The following is an 18,907-nucleotide window of genomic DNA, read 5'->3' on the forward strand; positions in this document are numbered from 1 at the left end:
ACTATTACTATTACTATTACTATTACTATTACTATTACTATTACTATTACTATTACTATTACTATTACTATTACTATTACTATTACTATTACTATTACTATTACTATTACTATTACTATTACTATTACTATTACTATTACTATTACTATTACTATTACTATTACTATTACTATTACTATTACTATTACTATTACTATTACTATTACTATTACTATTACTATTACTATTACTATTACTATTACTATTACTATTACTATTACTATTACTATTACTATTACTATTACTATTATTATTATTATTATTATTATTATTATTATTATTATTATTATTATTATTATTATTATTATTATTATTATTATTATTATTATTATTATTATTATTATTATTATTATTATTATTATTATTATTATTATTATTATTATTATTATTATTATTATTATTATTATTATTATTATTATTATCAGTATTTAATAGAATAACATTTAGTTATCAAATATTAATAAAAAAGTAAACTGCAATATGCAGTATTATTTATAATTACATAGATAACATTGTATAGTGCAGTTTACTATTTATAATAATAATTTGATAAGGTCGGAATTTTTTCCCACTTAAACCTGGTAATAAATAGAATATTTATTATCGTACATGTAATGTATAGTTTATCGAACGACAAACAACACGCTCAAAATATCTGGTCCTAGGACCTGGTGCACTATAAAACCTTTCGGTAACCGAGTCGCACATCACGGATACCTTTTAACGTCTTGTCCAGGAAACTATTTTAATTATTTAAACTACACTAAAGGAACAAAAGTAATCCTGATTAATTTTTCTATTATTTTTTGATCATACTACAAATGATACACTTTATTTAGGTTAAAGTTAGATATAATTTGTATTTACAATCAAAACTTTCAACGTTTGTTTCAAGTTTTTATTTTAATTACTCGATTAAAGATCTTTTAATTACTTACGAATTAAGCTAAAATAAGTTTCTATTTTTCAAAGCATAAAGTTTAATTATTGTAGATGATTTTCAATATGTTTTTGCTCCAAAACATTTTATAATTTTATACTAGTTTTATTTACTCAGTTCAGAGACTGTTAATAATTTTTTATATCAAAATGTATCAATATCAATAATACAAAAATTCATAATTGAAAAAATCTACTTTTAGTTGATAAAAAGTAAAATGAAAAGAAAATAGACCAGTACTCATGAAAAGTTGAAATCAGCGCGTCGTTCAAAAAATGCGTTTTTTGAGGCTCTGGTGCTGTTAAAACCAGCTGGAACAACAATCATTCTCCCTATCAACTGAAAATGAAGAGATGACTTCTAACAAATCGTTGAAGGAGTATTACGACAATGTGAATTTTTGGATTGTTAAAATTTAAATATGTTATTGAATACGTCTTCGTTTAAAATACAACAGTTTTGGAAATTCCTATTGTACTAGAGAAAGAAATTTATGTAAAATAGAAAACATTTAATAGAGGTGATGACTTACCAAAAAAAACGCTGTTAATGCAGGTAATACAGGTACTTCGGTGCTGTGTACGTTGTAAGATGTAAAAACACTCTTGGTAAAGTTATATTTAGAAACGGAAAAGTATATAGCTATTGGATTCATGGCTTTTACGCTAAACATTCGGTTGAAGTTTTACTAGCCAATGGTGGCTGTAACTGGGTAAGAATTAGAAGAGGCGATATTATTCCAGAAAACGCTTTATTTTCAGGGCTGGATTGGCAGGCCAACAAAGTCTTGATCGGTAAATGGTTCACTGGAGACCCCAGGAAAAACTACGTGTAAAGAAAACACGTAACACCTTCTACAATGTAAAATTTGTACTGCCACCAGGATGGTCGTAAATCCAACGGTTTTGTTCTGACAATTTCATTAGTTTGAAGCTCATTGACTGTCATTTAACGAAACAGTCAAATGTATAAAAATACTCTGCTGTTTGAATACTTAGTATAATTTAATGGAGCAGATAAAATTATTAGTTCTACTGTCATTAATTATTAACTGTTTCTTTTATAGATTATCAGCATTAATATTTATATTAAAGTCTGTGGTCCGTATCACAAAAAATTATCTATTCTTCCCATCGAATTTTATTGACACGTGATAATTTTATCTTCGTTAACATAAATAAAATTATACTTTTCAAACATTAAAAACAAAAGTTAAACTAAAGCAAACTATTCATATTTTAATGCAGGATTTCAATCTTTTAAAGTGCTGTGAACACTAGATAACTCGAAATTAAATTCTGTGCACACTAGATAAGAAAAAAAATACTATCAAACACTTTTGTTTTTATACTTTGAGTGTCTTAATATATAAATAACGTGTAAAGAAATGATAATTTAAGTTATAATAATATTTTAATGATAGAAAAAGATAAAACAAACTTAAATTAATATTTTCACTGTATACATTTAATCATAAGTTTTTCATCATTTAACTCGGTTTACTATCATTTCTAACTCGCTATCATTTCTAACCCGATCATTTCTAACCCGATCATTTCTAACCCGATCACTTCTAACCCGATCACTTCTAACCCGATCATTTCTAACCCGATCACTTCTAACACGATCACTTCTAACCCGATTACTTCTAACCCGATCATTTCTAACTCGATCATTTCTAACCCGATCATTTCTAACCCGATCATTTCTAACCCGATCAATTCTAACCCGATCATTTCTAACCCGATCACTTCTAACACGATCACTTCTAACCCGATTACTTCTAACCCGATCACTTCTAACCCGATCATTTCTAACCCGGTCATTTCTCACCCGATCACTTCTAAACCGATCATTTCTAACCCGATCACTTCTAACCCGATCACTTCTAACCCGATTTAACCCTATCATTTCTAACCCGATCATATCTAACCCGATTATTTCTAACCCGATCATTTCTAACTCGATTGTTCTAACCCGACTATTTTTAATTCGATATATATTAATATGTTTTTGTATTATTGTATTAAAGTAAAGATTTGTTTTTAAAACAAATTAGTCTCAACAAAGTTGTTTTTTTTTATCGAAATTTAGTTTATTTCGTTTATAGTAAAACTTAATGTTTAGACAGCTTTAATAAAATTCGATTTTTAATGTTTATTATTGTTGTTGTTTTTCCCACCCTAGACTCACACATAAAAATCTAAGCCGCTTAAACTAAATAGCACATAACAAAGAGACAAAAACTTATAAGTCTTTAAATCAAAAACTACAGTTTTATCTAGGTTTTTTAGATTAAAAGCAAAAATCTACACTTAGTATAAGACTAATTAATTTTTTTTTATGATTCGAAGGAGAAAATTTATAACAAACTTGGTTTCAATTTTATTATAAGCAACTTAAATATCAACTCGTTCAACGATCAGTGAGTTCTAATAAAACAAAACACAGCTGCACAATCTTTCATTTTAGAATTAACTTTTAATTTCTTTTCAACAAACAACCTTCTCTGCAAGATTCAGCAATACATATTGAGACAATTTAGTAAATTTTTTCTATGATTTTAGTTCAGCAATCAGCAAAATAGTCTGAATCACGCACTTCTACATTAAAATAAGATTCTGTATTACTTTTATAAAATTCATTTAGAATATACTACAGTGTCAGATTTAAACAAACCATAAAAATTTATGAATAAAACTTCTTGTTGTTCATACATCTACCAGATTTATACATCCAAACTTTTAGAGTTAAGTTCTGCACATTTGTGCAACCGTTTGGTATTTTATTGTTTTTTTATCTTTTTTTTTGTATCTTTGCCAAAGAATAATCGAAAAATTAAAAATAAACATTATTAGAATTAAAGTACGTACAGCTGAAAAGAAAATCAAAAATTTAAATACATCGACTCACCACTAAGTTTAAAACCTTAAGTCTAAAGTACATTAATAATACAGGTTAAATAAACATTTATCGGAAACATTAGAAAATGGTTTATTATTTACATAGGAAAGTCATTTCTAATAAAGTCAAACTATAAAATGAACAAAATCCTACATATTAAATCAAGTAAGCTTTAATCAAATTTGTTCAACTTTATGCAAAGATTAGTTTTGTTTAAAAGCTAACTCCACATTTAAACTGAAAGATATTTATGACTGCATGCATTTTTCGATTTATTTTCGTGGTAATTAATTATTTTAATAGGGTTCAAAAATTTATTATAAATTAACTGTAGTTTTTAGTTTTAAAAGCATTAGGAAAAGTATAAGTCTTCTGTATTCTAAAGATTAAATATAAAGTTTTGATAGTCGTCAATGTAAGAAATATAATGAGCATTGCAGCGGTTAAAGACTATTCTTTACTTTTTTTTGATGAGATTCTATATGATTAGTATAAATTTTAAGTATGGAGACCAGATTGGCATGTTGCATTCAAATTTAGGGCAAGTTTATACGAAATACCATTTTTAAGAGTATTAGTATGAGTATATATGAAACTTAAAATAAAACAGTTTATAAAATTTAGTAATCGTAATTATTATGGTAATTTCATTTAAAATTATTATCATTAAATTCTAAGCTCTTAAAACGAAATTGTATACTGTTTAATACAAATTATAAAGTAGAGGTAAACGTTTATTTTTTGTATAAATAGACCCTGTCATTTACTAGAAATTAAATTAGATTTTCTTTCTTTTAGCCAATGGTAAATTATATCTAAAGATTAAACAAGAAATGTTATATAATAAACTCAAATATAAAAGTTAAGTGTGGAAAACTTGTTATTTTGATTTTCATATTTCTTTTAAAATATGTTGAATAAAGAGCAAAATAAATTTACATTTTTTATAAAAATTTAAAATTGCTAAAATAATTTTACACTATTAATAAAAAAACTTCTTTAATATTTTTCTTAATATCTTTTAAAAGTCATTATTTTTCAAATTTTTAAAACACAAAAACTTTAGATTATTTAGCGATCATTATATATAAATTATAAATATAAGTTATGAGATTCGTTTATACAACTCAAAAAATGAGGTAAAAAAGTAAATTAATATTATGATAAGTTAATACTACAATAAAAAATTTAAAATATATTTTTTACGTAGCACATAAATCGTTATGTTTGAAAGAATTTAAATATTTTTTTTTTTTAATTAGTGTAATTACTTTATTAAGATTTGTTTGTTTTTGCACTAAATCCTTAAAACAAATAAACGTAAATAAAAAAGTAAAATAGGTTAGAAACGATCGGACTAGAAATGATCAGGCTAGAAGTGATCAGGTTCGAAGTGATCGGGTTAGAAATGATCGGGTTAGAAATGATCGTGTTAGAAGTGATCGGGTTAGAAATGATCGTGTTAGAAGTGATCGGGTTAGAAATGATCGGGTTAGAAGTGATCGGGTTAGAAGTAATCGGGTTAGAAGTGATCGGGTTAGAAATGATCGGGTTAGAAATGATTGGGTTAGAAGTGATCGGGTTAGAAGTGATCGGGTTAGAAATGATCGTGTTAGAAATGATCGTGTTAGAAATGATCGTGTTAGAAATGATCGGGTTAGAAGTGATCGGGTTAGAAGTGATCGGGTTAGAAATGATCGAGTTAGAAGTGATCGGGTTAGAAATGATCGGGTTAGAAGTGATCGGGTTAGAAATGATAGCGGGTTAGAAATGATCGGCTCCCATTTAACTCACACTTTTTAAATATATTTAAGCAACGTCGAAAAATAAAACTTGATTTAAGCTTTTGTGTTGAAAAGCAGTACTATAATAATTACTTTATCTGTTTTTTTGATGATAATTTCAAACATATGTAAATATAAAGTTTCAAATAATCTTTTAAACTCAAAAAAAAAACTATCAACTAAGATGTAAAATTTTCTATCTTACAACAAAAAAACCTTAAAAAACTTATATGTTGCCAATTAATTCTATTTTAAAATTGACATGAAGCAATGCATTGTAGCAGGGACGTAGCTAGCTCAAAAAAGTGACGAATCTGCAAAAAAACAAAAACATTAGAAACGACGCGTGATGACAACATAGGAAATAAAGAGCATTTTCAACTACCTATAATGTTAATATGTTGTATATTAAAGTGTGTAGTTATGTGCAAACTTCAAAAAATAAACGGAATGGAATAAGTGTATACAAGGCAGTTTATGTTGCTACACATCCCATATGATTCTTCATTTGTTGTCACTTGTGAAAACCCATAAAAATGCTTATTCAAAATAAGTCAAAGAAAATCAAATTTTACTTAAAAATAAGATAGCTTGGCTTAAAATTTATAAACTTTATAAAAACATTTGCAATTTTGAAGTTATTTGCTAAACTTGTTGCTTTTATCAGATAAAAATGCTAGACTTTTAGGATTTTATTGAAAAAAAAATGCAATAATAAAGTTCAACATATTTAAATTTCTTGATAATTTATAACAAGAAAAAACTTTAACATTTTCATCAAAAATGTGTTTTTTATATGTACGGTTATTATTTTTTTATCGAAAACGATTTGTCATAAGTATGAGTACATGTATTATAAAAGGTTATTTCTAGATTCGGTTGCTTAAAATATTCAGCTTTAAAAACGAATTAACTATTTTTTACTTTAACTAGTTTATTGCAAGTTCTATTTAAAGCATATTAGGATAATTAATTTGATTTTATACATTTTAATAAAAAGTAGCCTTTTGTTAAAAATCAACAAAAACATAGTTCCAAAAATAATTTAGTTAGTAGTTTAATTGTTTAGTTAGTAATCAAAGTACAAAAGCTTAGTTGTTATTCTTTTTTTTCTGTGAATTCGTATGACGTGAATAGAGTTTTATAAAACTTTACTAAAATTAATTTCACTGGAAATAAGACCATTTTTAAGACAATAATTTACTTTGATTAACAATATATATAAAACTTTAAACTGTTATGTCATGTACTAAAATTTTAAAATATAACTTTCAAAATTAAAAAACAACATGGTAAAATGGCAAGTAGTGCATTATTGCAAAACCGTGTTTTATGCTTGCTGACTTAAATGTGTGCTGACATTGAATTAATCTTTTAACTTTTTTAGTTAACGTAATTTGTTAACCAATTTGTTAATGTTCAACTGCTTATCTTGTTTTTATTACTTGTTTCCGTTTATGACTGTCACACAAGTGTAACTTAAACTGTGTAATTTCAATTAGTAGCTTTGTTTATATATTTTATTATTATTATCTATACAATTTATGAAGTTAATAAAGTATCAAATAGTTGAATTATTATAGGATTTGAATAGTTTTTCTGTACTAGGTTTTATCAAGGTAACTATTAATTTAAAACGAAATTAAAACGTATTATTAAAGTGATTGCTATGTGAAACAAAATTCACAATCATACTACTAAACTGTCATACTGAATCTACCTTTTTAGTACAAAATCGAAAAGAGCTTAAAGATTTATTTAGAATGAACTTCTTAAAATATATCAAAACATAGCAGAACATTATAGAATAATATTTCCAATATTTGCGTAAGTTACGCATATTAGAAAAAATATCATCTAAATATCTAATGTATTAGAACTTATAATTAACCTAATGATTTATTTCATTTAACCTTTCCGATATAGCTATGCATAGACTAAAATCAGACATCAAAAATTATATCATAGGGTTTATTACAACAAACTAAAATACTTCAACGCATAAGAACATGGATAAACAAAAATAGTTTTTAAGAACAAAAAGCTTCATTTAGAGAAACAAAAAGCGCAAAAAAAAATCATTCACCGTTTAAACCTTTCACGCCACTAATCATATCTTCCAAGGAATACCACGAAAGTTCCTTATCATGCTGCAAACTGTCCTCCATCAGCAAAAGTCCCTCGATGCATCTTGGAATGTAACGCGTCGACCCGCCGTGGTCCTGCCGGCGGTTTCCATGGCGATCAGGGGAGACGCTGATAGAAATCCCGTCGTAGCGAGTCCCTTCGTAGACCCTGCTTCGTCCGAAGTAGACCCTGCAGCAATGACCGCGACCGTACTCGATTCGGAGATCAGGAAAAGATGAGGCAATCAAGGGATGAACTCGCTCCTCGAAGTATCTGGTACAATTACGGAATGCTGCTCCGAAACCTTTCAAAAGTGCTGAAAAATCCATTTTTAGAGATTTGACTGGAAGCTGCAAACAATTATGATTCTAATTGTTTAAAATAAGTGTAAATAATATTTTAAGACAGGTTTTTGAGGTGATTTATTCTTCAATACTATAAACGAAAACGAATTGATTTAGAGTGAAATATTTTGTAAGCCATATTATTTCTACTAAAAATTTTCTTTTTAAGTTTTAAGTTTTTAAGTAATTTTATAAACCACTCTTAAAATATTTAAACTAAGTTTGTAAACCAAATTTTAGATTCATATCTAATAAAAATACTATAAAAAGCTTGTATTTTTAACCCATCTGTTCTGATTGCGTGAACTACTTAGTTTAATATTTCCAACAAAAACCAAACAAAGTTTGTAAAATTCTTAAAACACGTCACTACAACAATCTTAACCATTAATTTTCTTACACAAACATATATTTTATACTTAAATGTAGCTAAAGTTTAGTTTTGCAAATTGTATAGTTCTTAAATAAAACTTAATTTATATGTTGTCAACTCATTACTGATCATAAACTGTTATACTAAAATTTTACGAATAAACTGCCTAAACTTTTATTTGAAGCAAATTTTATATACAATAAACTAATGTTAATTACTTAAATATTTGATATTCGAAAAAGCTATTCATAGTTATGTGTTACTTGGTTAACAATGCTATAAATACAGCAGTATTAAACTTTAAACAGCCTAAAACGCAAAAGCAATAAAAAAATGAGAAACTAAAACAATAACGACTTACAGTATTTTAAAACAGATTATTTTTATGTTTTTGAACCATCCCTACTTTTTACAGATAATAAAAATAGCAAAAAAATTGTATACAGTCTTTAAATACTTTAAAGTTTGCGAAGTAATTTAATACCTACAAAGTAAGAAACATAGACTTTATGTCTACAATAAGCTATGAAATACAACTTTGGTAACTATTCTTTAAGAAATTATCAAATTATTGAACTTTTAAAATTGAAGTATGCTGTTTAATTTATTTTAAGGTTCTTTATTTTTATACAATTTTAAGGTATTCTTTTGATAACTGCTATGTGTAAAATCAATTAAAGCAAGTTTTGTTTTATTTTTTATTCTTCTTTCAATTAAAATAGGTTTTAATGATTTCTGTTTTGGGTAATAAACACTCAAATGCATGATTGAATACTAAAATAGATAAAATAATAAAAATTAAAAAAAAAACAAGAGTTTAATAAAAGTTGTAGAATTTCAACTTTTTGATTTTAAGTAGCTTTGGTAAGATTAGTATAATTTTTGAGTAGTTTAGGTTTAATTTTTTATATGTCAGACTTTTGAATTGTTTACGCTGACTCAGCTTATGTAAAAAGGTTTTTTGTTTTTTTTATTCAAGAAAATCTTGTTTAACTTTTTACAACAAAAAACCAGGATTTAACAAGAAACTTAAACAGGTTTAAGTTTCTTATGTGTCTGCAAAAAAAATAAAAACTGTTTTTGTTCTAAAATAAATTCTAAAAAATACTGCACAAAAATACATTTTACTAACAAGCTTAAACATAAAAACTTCAATATATGACTTTATTTAGTGATATGCGCTAAAAATACTTCATATTTAGTTTTCATTTGCATTTAAGCTCAATAATGGAATGAAAACAGAAAAAATTGTTTGATTTTTTACCTTAATAATTACTTTAAAATTTAAAATGTTTAAATAGTTTGTAAAAAAAAAAAATCAGTTGCCTGAAAGTTTTTTTTTCTGTCTAATATTACTTAAAACGACTATATATGCTAAATAAAATAAAATAATATTTAGATTTGCATACTACTTTAATATTTAAATATTTTGATAACTATTTATAAAAGTTATTAAGCTTGATTAACCTTAGTCAAAGCTTAAATAGTACAAGTAACTACTAAATACTATTCATTCAAAAAATGTTTATTTTTCAACAAATGAATTACATACTTGTTTATGTTTGTTTATTGAAAAAGTGAGAGCATTTTATTAGTTTTTCAAATAGTTCTGCTTCTAAGTTAACTAATTAAAAAGTTATTGTTTCCGGATCAAGTATTTGACCTGATTCATCAGACTTTTTAACGCTTTTAATAATATAAGACAGAAAATAAACTTTTTAGCAAAAAGTTTTTTTTTTTATATACTTTTTAAATATTGTAAGTTTTAAAATAATTAATAAGATAAAAAAAATCAAACAATTTGTTCCGTTTTCATTTCATTATATAACTTAAATGCAAATAAAAATTAAGTATGAAGTCTTTTTAGCGTATATCACTAGATAAAGTCATATATTAAAGTGTTTATTTTAAAGCTTGTTAGTAAAATGTTTTTTCTGCAAATAGCCAAAAGGATAGATTAAAAACAGTATTTTTTTTTTGCTGACACTTAATAAACTCAAAATCGTTTAAATTTCTTGTTAAACTCTAGTTTTTTGTTCTAAAAAGTTGAAAAAGGATTTCTTGAATAAAAAGAAAAGCTGAGCTAGCGTAATCAATTCAAAAGTCTGACATATAAAAAATCAAACCTAAAATACTTAGAAAAATATACCAATTTTACCGAATTACTTAAAATCTAAAAGTTGAAAGTCTAAAACTGTTTTTAAAGTCTTGATATTTTATATTAAGAACTTTTTAAATAAGTGCTTTCTAATATACTTTTAGTATTTAATCATGCATATGAGTTTTTATTACCTAAAACAGAAAACATTAAAATGTATCTTAATTGCAAAAACAATAAAAATCAAAATAAAATTTGTTATATATGATTTTACACATAGCAGTTAGTAAAATAATGCCTTAAAATTATATTAAAAAAAATTTAATTGGTTTAAACGACATACTTCAGTTTTAAAAGAAAACGAGTTTGATAATTTCCTAAAGAATACTTACTAATGTTGTATTTTATAGCTTATTATAGACAAACAGCGGTTTCGCGCGACTATGCCTGCCTGATGAGTCCTAATAAGGACGAAACCGGTCGTAGGTTGTCTTGGATGCTGTTGTTGTTGATCTTGCGGTAAAGTTCATTAATTATAGTTAAAATCGTATTTATAATTTAAACTTTGAATTAATTCTTTTCAAGAACGTTTTTCAAATATAAATGATGATAAAGTTATTAAAAACGTTTTTGTTTAAATAAAAGAATATTGTGTTAATCTATCAAAGCAAGCTTTACTAATAAGGCTCACTTTTTTAGTCTCAGCATGTTCTTTAAAAATCTTATTCTTACTTTTGAAAGATTTATAAATTTATTTAATCGGCTAACATCGTTAAGTTTTGGTTATAAATAATAAAAAAAGTACTAACAGTCATAAAAATATTATATACAGAGTGACCAAAAAGTATATACACTTAAAATAAAGACAAGTTTGAGAACTGTTCTAAAGCGAAAAAGTATCAACAGTGTAGCAGTTAATAAATCGAATATTTGTTTTAAAAGGTTAAATTCAGTGTTTTTATTAGACTAAGCGAGTTGTGGCAGCCAGACTAGACTTAGAATAACGTTTTGTTATATTTTTGCGACACCCTGTGCATTAGAATCAAAACTACTTAGTGTAACAGTCTGAAACAGGACTTAAAAATACTTGATAAATATGCTTTAACAGTTTAAAGCTATATAACTTGAAATAAGTTATCATATTTAATGTAAACGCTTGAATTTTGATTTAAACATACGGTTTTGCTAAAGTAGGATACTGTTCTCACTACAGTTTTTGTTTGAATTTTGGTCTAGCTGTTTAGAACATTTTAGCTTAGTTTTTCCAACATGCAAATTTTTATAAAAATATCAAAGTTTAACTAAAAGTTCTATAAATATTTTCTAAGGGCTAACAACAAGTTTATTTATGCCATTTTACTAGTTATTCTATTAAGATATATTTTAATTGCTCATTGTTTAATTTTAAATTTTAAAAAACCTAGGTGTGCAAGTTCTAGTTTAGATTTTGTTATACCATTATGAAGATTAACAGATACAAACAAATCAAAAAAATAACATTTTTAAAAACAGACGGTCATAGAGTAAATAGCAAATCAAACCATGTCGTACAGTAAAAAAAGTGTTTTAACTATAAATAAACCTGATAAACACCTCTACTTCAACCCACCCTACTGTCAGTCAGTAAGAACCAATATAGGTAAAGCTTTTCTGCAACTAATAGATAAAAATTTCAAAGAAGACCACAAGTTAAAAAAAATAATAAACAGAAATAATTGTAAAATTTCATATAGCTGCATGAGCAATATTAAGAAACTAATCCAAAAACACAATCGAAAGTACTTAAAAACAAGAAACGATGATCCAAACGAAACACTTTGCAACTGCCGAACAAAAAACAAATGTCCCCTTAAGAATAAATGCTTAGTTGAAAATGTGGTATATAAAGCGACAATCAAATCGGAAAACGAAACAAAAAACTATTTGGGCTCAACGGGTGGAACTTTTGAAAAAAGATGGTACAACCATATTAGTGACTTTAAAAACTATAAAGAGAACGGAACAGAAATATCGAAGTATCTATGAAAGCTTAAAAATAAGAACGTTGAATACAAAATAGATTGGGAAATTATCCACCACATTGGCAAAGCAAAAAACCCACAAAGCATTTGCAGTACTTGCATATTAGAAAAGGTAGCGATCGCTAAAGCAGACAGAAGGGATAATCTAAACAAACGGTACGAACTCTTTTATTCCTGCCCGCACTTCCGAAAACTCAACTTCAAAACTTAAATTACTCGTAATACAGGTTTTATGCATGCTTTTTAATTTTTGTAACTATGATTTTCTTAAAGTTAAAAGTTTTTTTTTTTCCTAAACTATTCAAGCAAAATTTTCAAATTTTGGTAACTATTACAAGCACAAAATTACTTAAATTTACAATATTAAAGTCACAATAAAATTTAGCTTGATTAAAATGCATCTTAACTTAAGCCCACTTATTATTATTAACCTTATTCTTATTTATTTGTGTTGTTCTTTGATTTTTAGATTTTTAAACTTAACTATAATTTAAACTTTGCCAAAAATTCAAACTTAGTACCATAATTTAACTTGTTTTGTTTTTAGGTAAAAATTTGTTTTAACTGTGAGCTTTCATATAAAGCATTTGAGCGGGAATTTAAATTTTGATAACGATTTAAAGCGCAAGATTGTTCAGATTTTCAATAATTATGTCACGATTAAAATAAGCTACACCAAATTCAATTAAATTTTAAGCTCATTTCATTAATTACACTTTTGCTTAAGCAATGTTTAGTCTGTAAATTATCTAGAAGAAAAAGAAAGCTACAAACAGCTTTGATTATTATCATTATTGTTGTTATATTGATTTTAAAACTTAGCTAAAAATTTAAACTTCTACTAAAACTAAATCTTAATATTAAAATTTGATTTATTTAGTTTCTTAAGTAAAAATTTTCAGTAATAGTTTGTTTTTATTTTAATTTAATTATTTAAATGCTATTTTCCATGATTGTCACATATCTTTTTTTAGATTTATTTAAGCACTGACGAGGTCTTTGACCGAAACTTAGTTTGCAAAATAAATTTTTGAAAGAAAAAATATAAACCTGATAAAAATAGCTATTGTAGATACAATTTTACCTTTAAAGTGTGAAACAACTTACAAAGTTTTAGGTTGTATTGTTATCCGTGAGTCAAAAATTATGATACGAGAAAAAAATAAAAATCAATACAAGTCATACAGTAAAAACAATTAATAAAGAAAAAACGGTTTAAGTTTATATAAACCAGATACAAATAGCTATTGTAAAGCTAAGTACTGTTAAGTACTGTTAAGTTTTTATTTCATGTTTTAGCTCATTGTAATTTTGATTAAAGTTGAGTATGCAACTCGATGACCGAGAGGTCTTTTTGTCTACTCAGGTCATTGAACCGAAAATTTTTAAGCAATTTTTAATTTTTTTGTTTGTTCAATAAATTAAAATTTGTTGTAGATAAAGTTTAAGCTTGAAAGTTTCAAACAACTTACAAAGTTATTTGTTATATTGTTATCCTTGAGTCAAAAAATATGATTTAAAAAAATTAAAATAAAAGTTTTCAAAGTTAAGAATTACTACATCTAAACGCTAATTTATATCGAAAAGAATTGTTTGACTTATCTTTTATTTTACGTAACTTTTTTGAATTTTCTAGAAAAAACAATTATTTTAATATAATTCAGTATTATTAAAATACTTACGTTTATTCGTGAGTATATTATAGTATATATAAATCTAGTTTCATAAGACTTGAAAAATTTAACAGTAGTTCTTATGCACCAAAACTGTTTATTTTTTAATTTAACAAAATAGAGCAAAGCATATTTTAAGCCCAATATAAAAAGAAACTTCAGCCAAAAGAAAAATGTTTTTGCTTTTATCAATAAAATTTGTAGAAAAGTATTAATTATTCGTTAAAGGCTTTAAACCACAACAAGACGTGCGTCTTACTCAGATAATCAGGTGAACATTAAAAAATGGAAGTTTTTGAAAGTGCCCCAAACTTTTACAATTGGGAAAAAATGAAGACGCTCATCACCAAGTTAAAACAGCAGGGATTGGAGCAGTTCGTCCACAATTACACGAGAATGCGGTGTCAAGGGGAATACCCGTTTAAATGGGGCGACGAGGTCGAACAGTTGATCGTCAAAGTGGACGATGAAGCCGAGACGGTCAAGTTGGTGGTGAAGGCGACTGAAGTGCTCGAAAAACTGAGAAAGTTTAACGAGACACTAGACGAGGTGGATCGGATCTGCTGGCAGGCGGAAACGAGCGAGTTTATGGCGGAGAGCACGCCGGGTCGACCTTTCGGAAGCTCGGTGGACGATCTGGTGAAAGTGGAGGCTGACATGAAGGTCAGAAGAGACCAAATAAACAGTTTTCTGGGCGACAACGAAAAAGTGGTGACCATGACCACATACCCGCTGATAGGCTGCGAAGACTTCACCGTGCCTGCCTTGAAAGTTGGGCCAGAAGACGAGAACATACTCTCGAGGTCGATATTTTTCCACGACGACGCCTGTAGCACTTCGCCTGCTTACAGAGCATGGCATATTAATATGCTGGAAAGAAAAGGATCCAAGATTGTCGGCAACGTTCCGGTTTACAAAGACAAGAACACAAGGCTTCCGTTCAGTGAAATCTTTGCTCGGAAAGAAGACCAGGACGCGAGCAAGGAAGGCCATATCTACCTGGACAACATTTGGATCGCATGCAGCAGCTGCAGCCTTCAAACCACCGTTCAGCTAGCCGACTTGGACCAGTGCAAGAAAGTGTACGACCAGCTCGTGGCGATTTCGCCTCTTCTGTTGGCCATGAGCGCTTCCAGCCCTTTTGTTCGCGGCTTCGTCTCGGACGTGGACACCATGTGGACAATGATGGTGCAGTGCAACGACGATCGGACGCGAGAAGAAACAAAAACGGTGACGAGCTCGCGTTGGGACTCGGGGGAGATGTTCTTGAGCGGAGACCACCTCAAGCTCAACGACGTTCCTGCTTCGTACGACCAAAAAGCGTTCGATTTTCTCGTCTCGCGAGGCATTGACGAGGCTGTGTCGAGGCACGTCGCCCATCTTTGGGTGCGAGACCCGTACCTAGCGTCCGATAAAGACGACAATATGGACGTTAAGAAGAGCTACTGCTACTTCGAACAAATGAACGGTTCCGTTTACCAGCCGGTGAGATTCAAGCCGCCGCCCGGACCGAAGTCATCGATCGGCTGGAGGTGCGAGTTCCGCGTCATGGAAATTCAACCGAGCGATTTTGAAAACGCCGCTTTTGTCGCGTTCGTGGTGCTGCTGGTCAGGGCTTTTGCGAAATTCGACGTGGACTTGACCACGCCCTTGTCCGGGCACCTCTCGAACATGGACAATGCGCAGAAGAGGGACGCCGTCAGGACGCAAAAGTTCAGCTTTCCCGGCAAACTGCGGGTAGGAAGCGGAGAGAAAGGCGAAGTGGTGTTGATGTCTGCAGACAAAATCGTAAACGGAGACGGAGAAGACTTCATCGGGCTGATCGGGCTCGCTAAAGAGTATTTGAAGAGTGAAGTTCACACCGTTGAAACTTCAGAGAAGCTCGACGCTTACATGATCCACTTGAGCGGTATAGCTTCAGGCGAGACGCTCACGATGGCGCAGAAGATGAGGCGGTTCGTTGAAGATCACGAAGAGTACAGAGGAGACAGCGTTTTGAATCACAAGATCAATTACGACATGATGAAGGCTTTGTGGGCCGTTTGATAAAGTTGATTTATAATTAGTGATACTTTTAAAAAGCAATACAGTCACTAATTTTTAGTTATTAAGCTTTGCCTCAAGAGTATCTTTTCTCTTATAGCAGTTAGAATTGTGATATTAATTGTAAAAATACTTTAATGAATATAATGTTTATTTATTAGGATGCTAAATTGGCACTATACCTTGCACGAATAAAGAACTTTTTTAATTTGTAAGTCTTTAAAACGTAGATTTTTTTTATCCTTTAAAAGCCTACTAAATTATATTTTAAGTTGTTTAATTAAACAATATTATTGTTTGTCAAAATAAGGTGTTGTAGGCAATTAAAAACATAGTTAACTTTAACAAAGTAAGTTGTTTTTTAAAATATGAATACAAAAAAAGACTAAAACCCTAAACTTAATTAACTGATTTAAACAGCACGTTTTAACTTTTAGTAGATGTATGAACTATACCAAACCGTTGATTATAATTTAGCCTAAAAATATATTACGATTAGTGTTACTTTTCAAAAGTAGTAAGACTGTGTCAAAGCTATTAAATCTGCTAAAAATGATTTTTTTTAATATGTTTGTTTATTATGAAATTTATAATTTCATAAAAAAGTTTCAAACGCTTTTTAAAAATTAATTTTATCACTTAGAATTTTTACATGATTTAATCAACCGAAACAAAAAGCAGTTAAATGTTTTTAAATTAAGCTTTAAAATCTAACTGTATTGTATTATTTGATATAATTAAATATTAAAACTTAAAGGGGTTTTTATAAATAGTATAAAAAGTATTAGAAAAAATTTATTTAGTTTTTTTGGTGAAATTTTGTTAGCTTAAAGTTATGTTTTCTATTATTAGTTAATAAATGTGAAAAAATATAAGACTGGATTTTTTTTTGTTTTTCACAACTTTGTGAAATCTTCGTGAGTTTATAATTTTTTATTAACAGTTAGGTAAATACTTAGTTTTATATTGTTATAATGATAGTAAATAATACTTTTTAGCTTTAAGTTAAGTACTTGAAAATTTTGATACTATATCAATCATTACAAATCGCGCATATTTTAAGAATTTATTTTTAAGTAAAATATTTATTTAAAGTTCAAGTTTTAAACTCCGTTAGTTTTTTTTATTAAAACATATTTATTTATCAACTTCAGTTTTATATGGTTTTATAACATTTTAACTTATTTTTAGAGTTAACTAAAAAATTGATAATTGCAAATAGTTTAGTAATTTAAACGGAAAATAAATTTTTGAGGTTTAATGTTTTTTTGTATAAACTATTTAAAAAATTAAAGTTAAAAAAAAATCAATAAAGTAAAATATAATCAATTTGTTTTGTTTTCTATTATAGAACTTAAATGTAACTAAGATTAAGTATGAAGATTTTTTAGCGCGTATCACTAGATTAAGTCATATACTGAACTGTTTATGTTTAAGCTTGTTAGTAAAATAATATTTTTACATAGCATAAAAGATAGAACAAGATCAGTATTTTTTTATAACTGAAGACTTTTGATAAACTCAAATTCTTTTAAACCTACGGTTAAACTCTGATTTTTGTTGTAAAAAGTTGAGCAAGGTTTCCTGTAATAATAAATATACACCATAGTAAAACAGTAAAAACCTTTATACAAAAGTTGAGTCAGCACAATAAACTAATAAGTATGACATGTAAAAAATGAAACCTAAACTCCGGAAAACATACAAAATTTACTAACTTACTTATATTCTAAAACTTGAAAGTCTGAAACTACTTAAAATATTTTTTTAATTTTGAAGTTTTTATAAAATGACTATTTTGTAATATATCTATTAGTAATTTATAATGCTTTAGAGTATTAATTGTAAAATAAAAACAAAAAATTTCTTTAATTGAATTTAATTTTAAACCCATGGCAATTAGTAAAAGAATGTGTTAAAGTTGTAAAAAAAACAATTTTTTTAATTGGTTTAAACGCCAAACTTCAGTTTAAAACTTGTTTACTATCATTATAGCTGTAAAAAGTACAGAAAATTGAAATATTTTAGAATGTTGTGAGACGTTGCTTTAGTTTCATATTTTAAATTGCTTGTGCATTTTTAACTTTTCTAAGTTTTTTATAGCTGTATTTATAACACTGTGAATCCAGCAACACATAAGTATGAGCAATAGTTTATTAAAAAAACGTTGCTTCAATTAAAAGTTACAGCGTTTTTTTTATATATTATTTTAATAAAACAGTTTATAATCAGTGGTAAATTGAAATTTCCAGCTAAAATTTTTAGTAAGAGTTGCAATTAATTTTTTAAACTAAATTTTATTTATAGCTTATTGAACGATAAAAAAACGCTCAAAATTTTTCAATCATAGAACCTGTTGAACGAAGAACCTTTCAGTTTTTTGGGTTGGTCACCACTTGAATACCTTTTAACGTTTTGTCCAGGACAAGTGTTATATTATAAGTATTGAATATATATCTGCATAAGATGTTTAATGATTCAGATTGTTGTAGCAAAAAGTTTTAGAAACTTTACAAACGTTTTTGTTTTAATTGGAAAATTTTAGCTAAATAATTAAACCA

At 27.5% G+C, this 18,907-nt stretch overlaps 1 protein-coding gene and 1 pseudogene across 1 annotated transcript in view; one reads left to right on the forward strand and one right to left on the reverse strand.

The window, feature by feature from the left end:
* Window positions 1-747, reverse strand: part of LOC145836656 (uncharacterized) — a 7,046-nt gene extending 6,299 nt beyond the window's left edge. The window contains exons 1-2 of the mRNA XM_082944442.1: window positions 725-747; window positions 1-43 (exon numbers count right to left, since the gene is read on the reverse strand). The exon at window positions 1-43 is cut by the window's left edge and continues 151 nt beyond it. Of these exons, the coding sequence (XP_082800568.1) occupies window positions 1-43; window positions 725-747 (66 nt within the window). The remainder of the gene's footprint in view (window positions 44-724) is intronic.
* A 13,841-nt stretch (window positions 748-14,588) lies between these two features.
* LOC145836657 (glutamate--cysteine ligase catalytic subunit pseudogene) lies at window positions 14,589-16,428 on the forward strand (annotated as a pseudogene).
* The last annotated feature ends 2,479 nt before the right edge of the window (window positions 16,429-18,907 follow it).

The sequence above is a fragment of the Thalia democratica genome, chromosome 5 (genome assembly GCF_965202585.1).
Source record: "Thalia democratica chromosome 5, ktThaDemo2.hap1.1, whole genome shotgun sequence".
Taxonomy (NCBI): Eukaryota; Metazoa; Chordata; class Thaliacea; order Salpida; family Salpidae; genus Thalia; species Thalia democratica.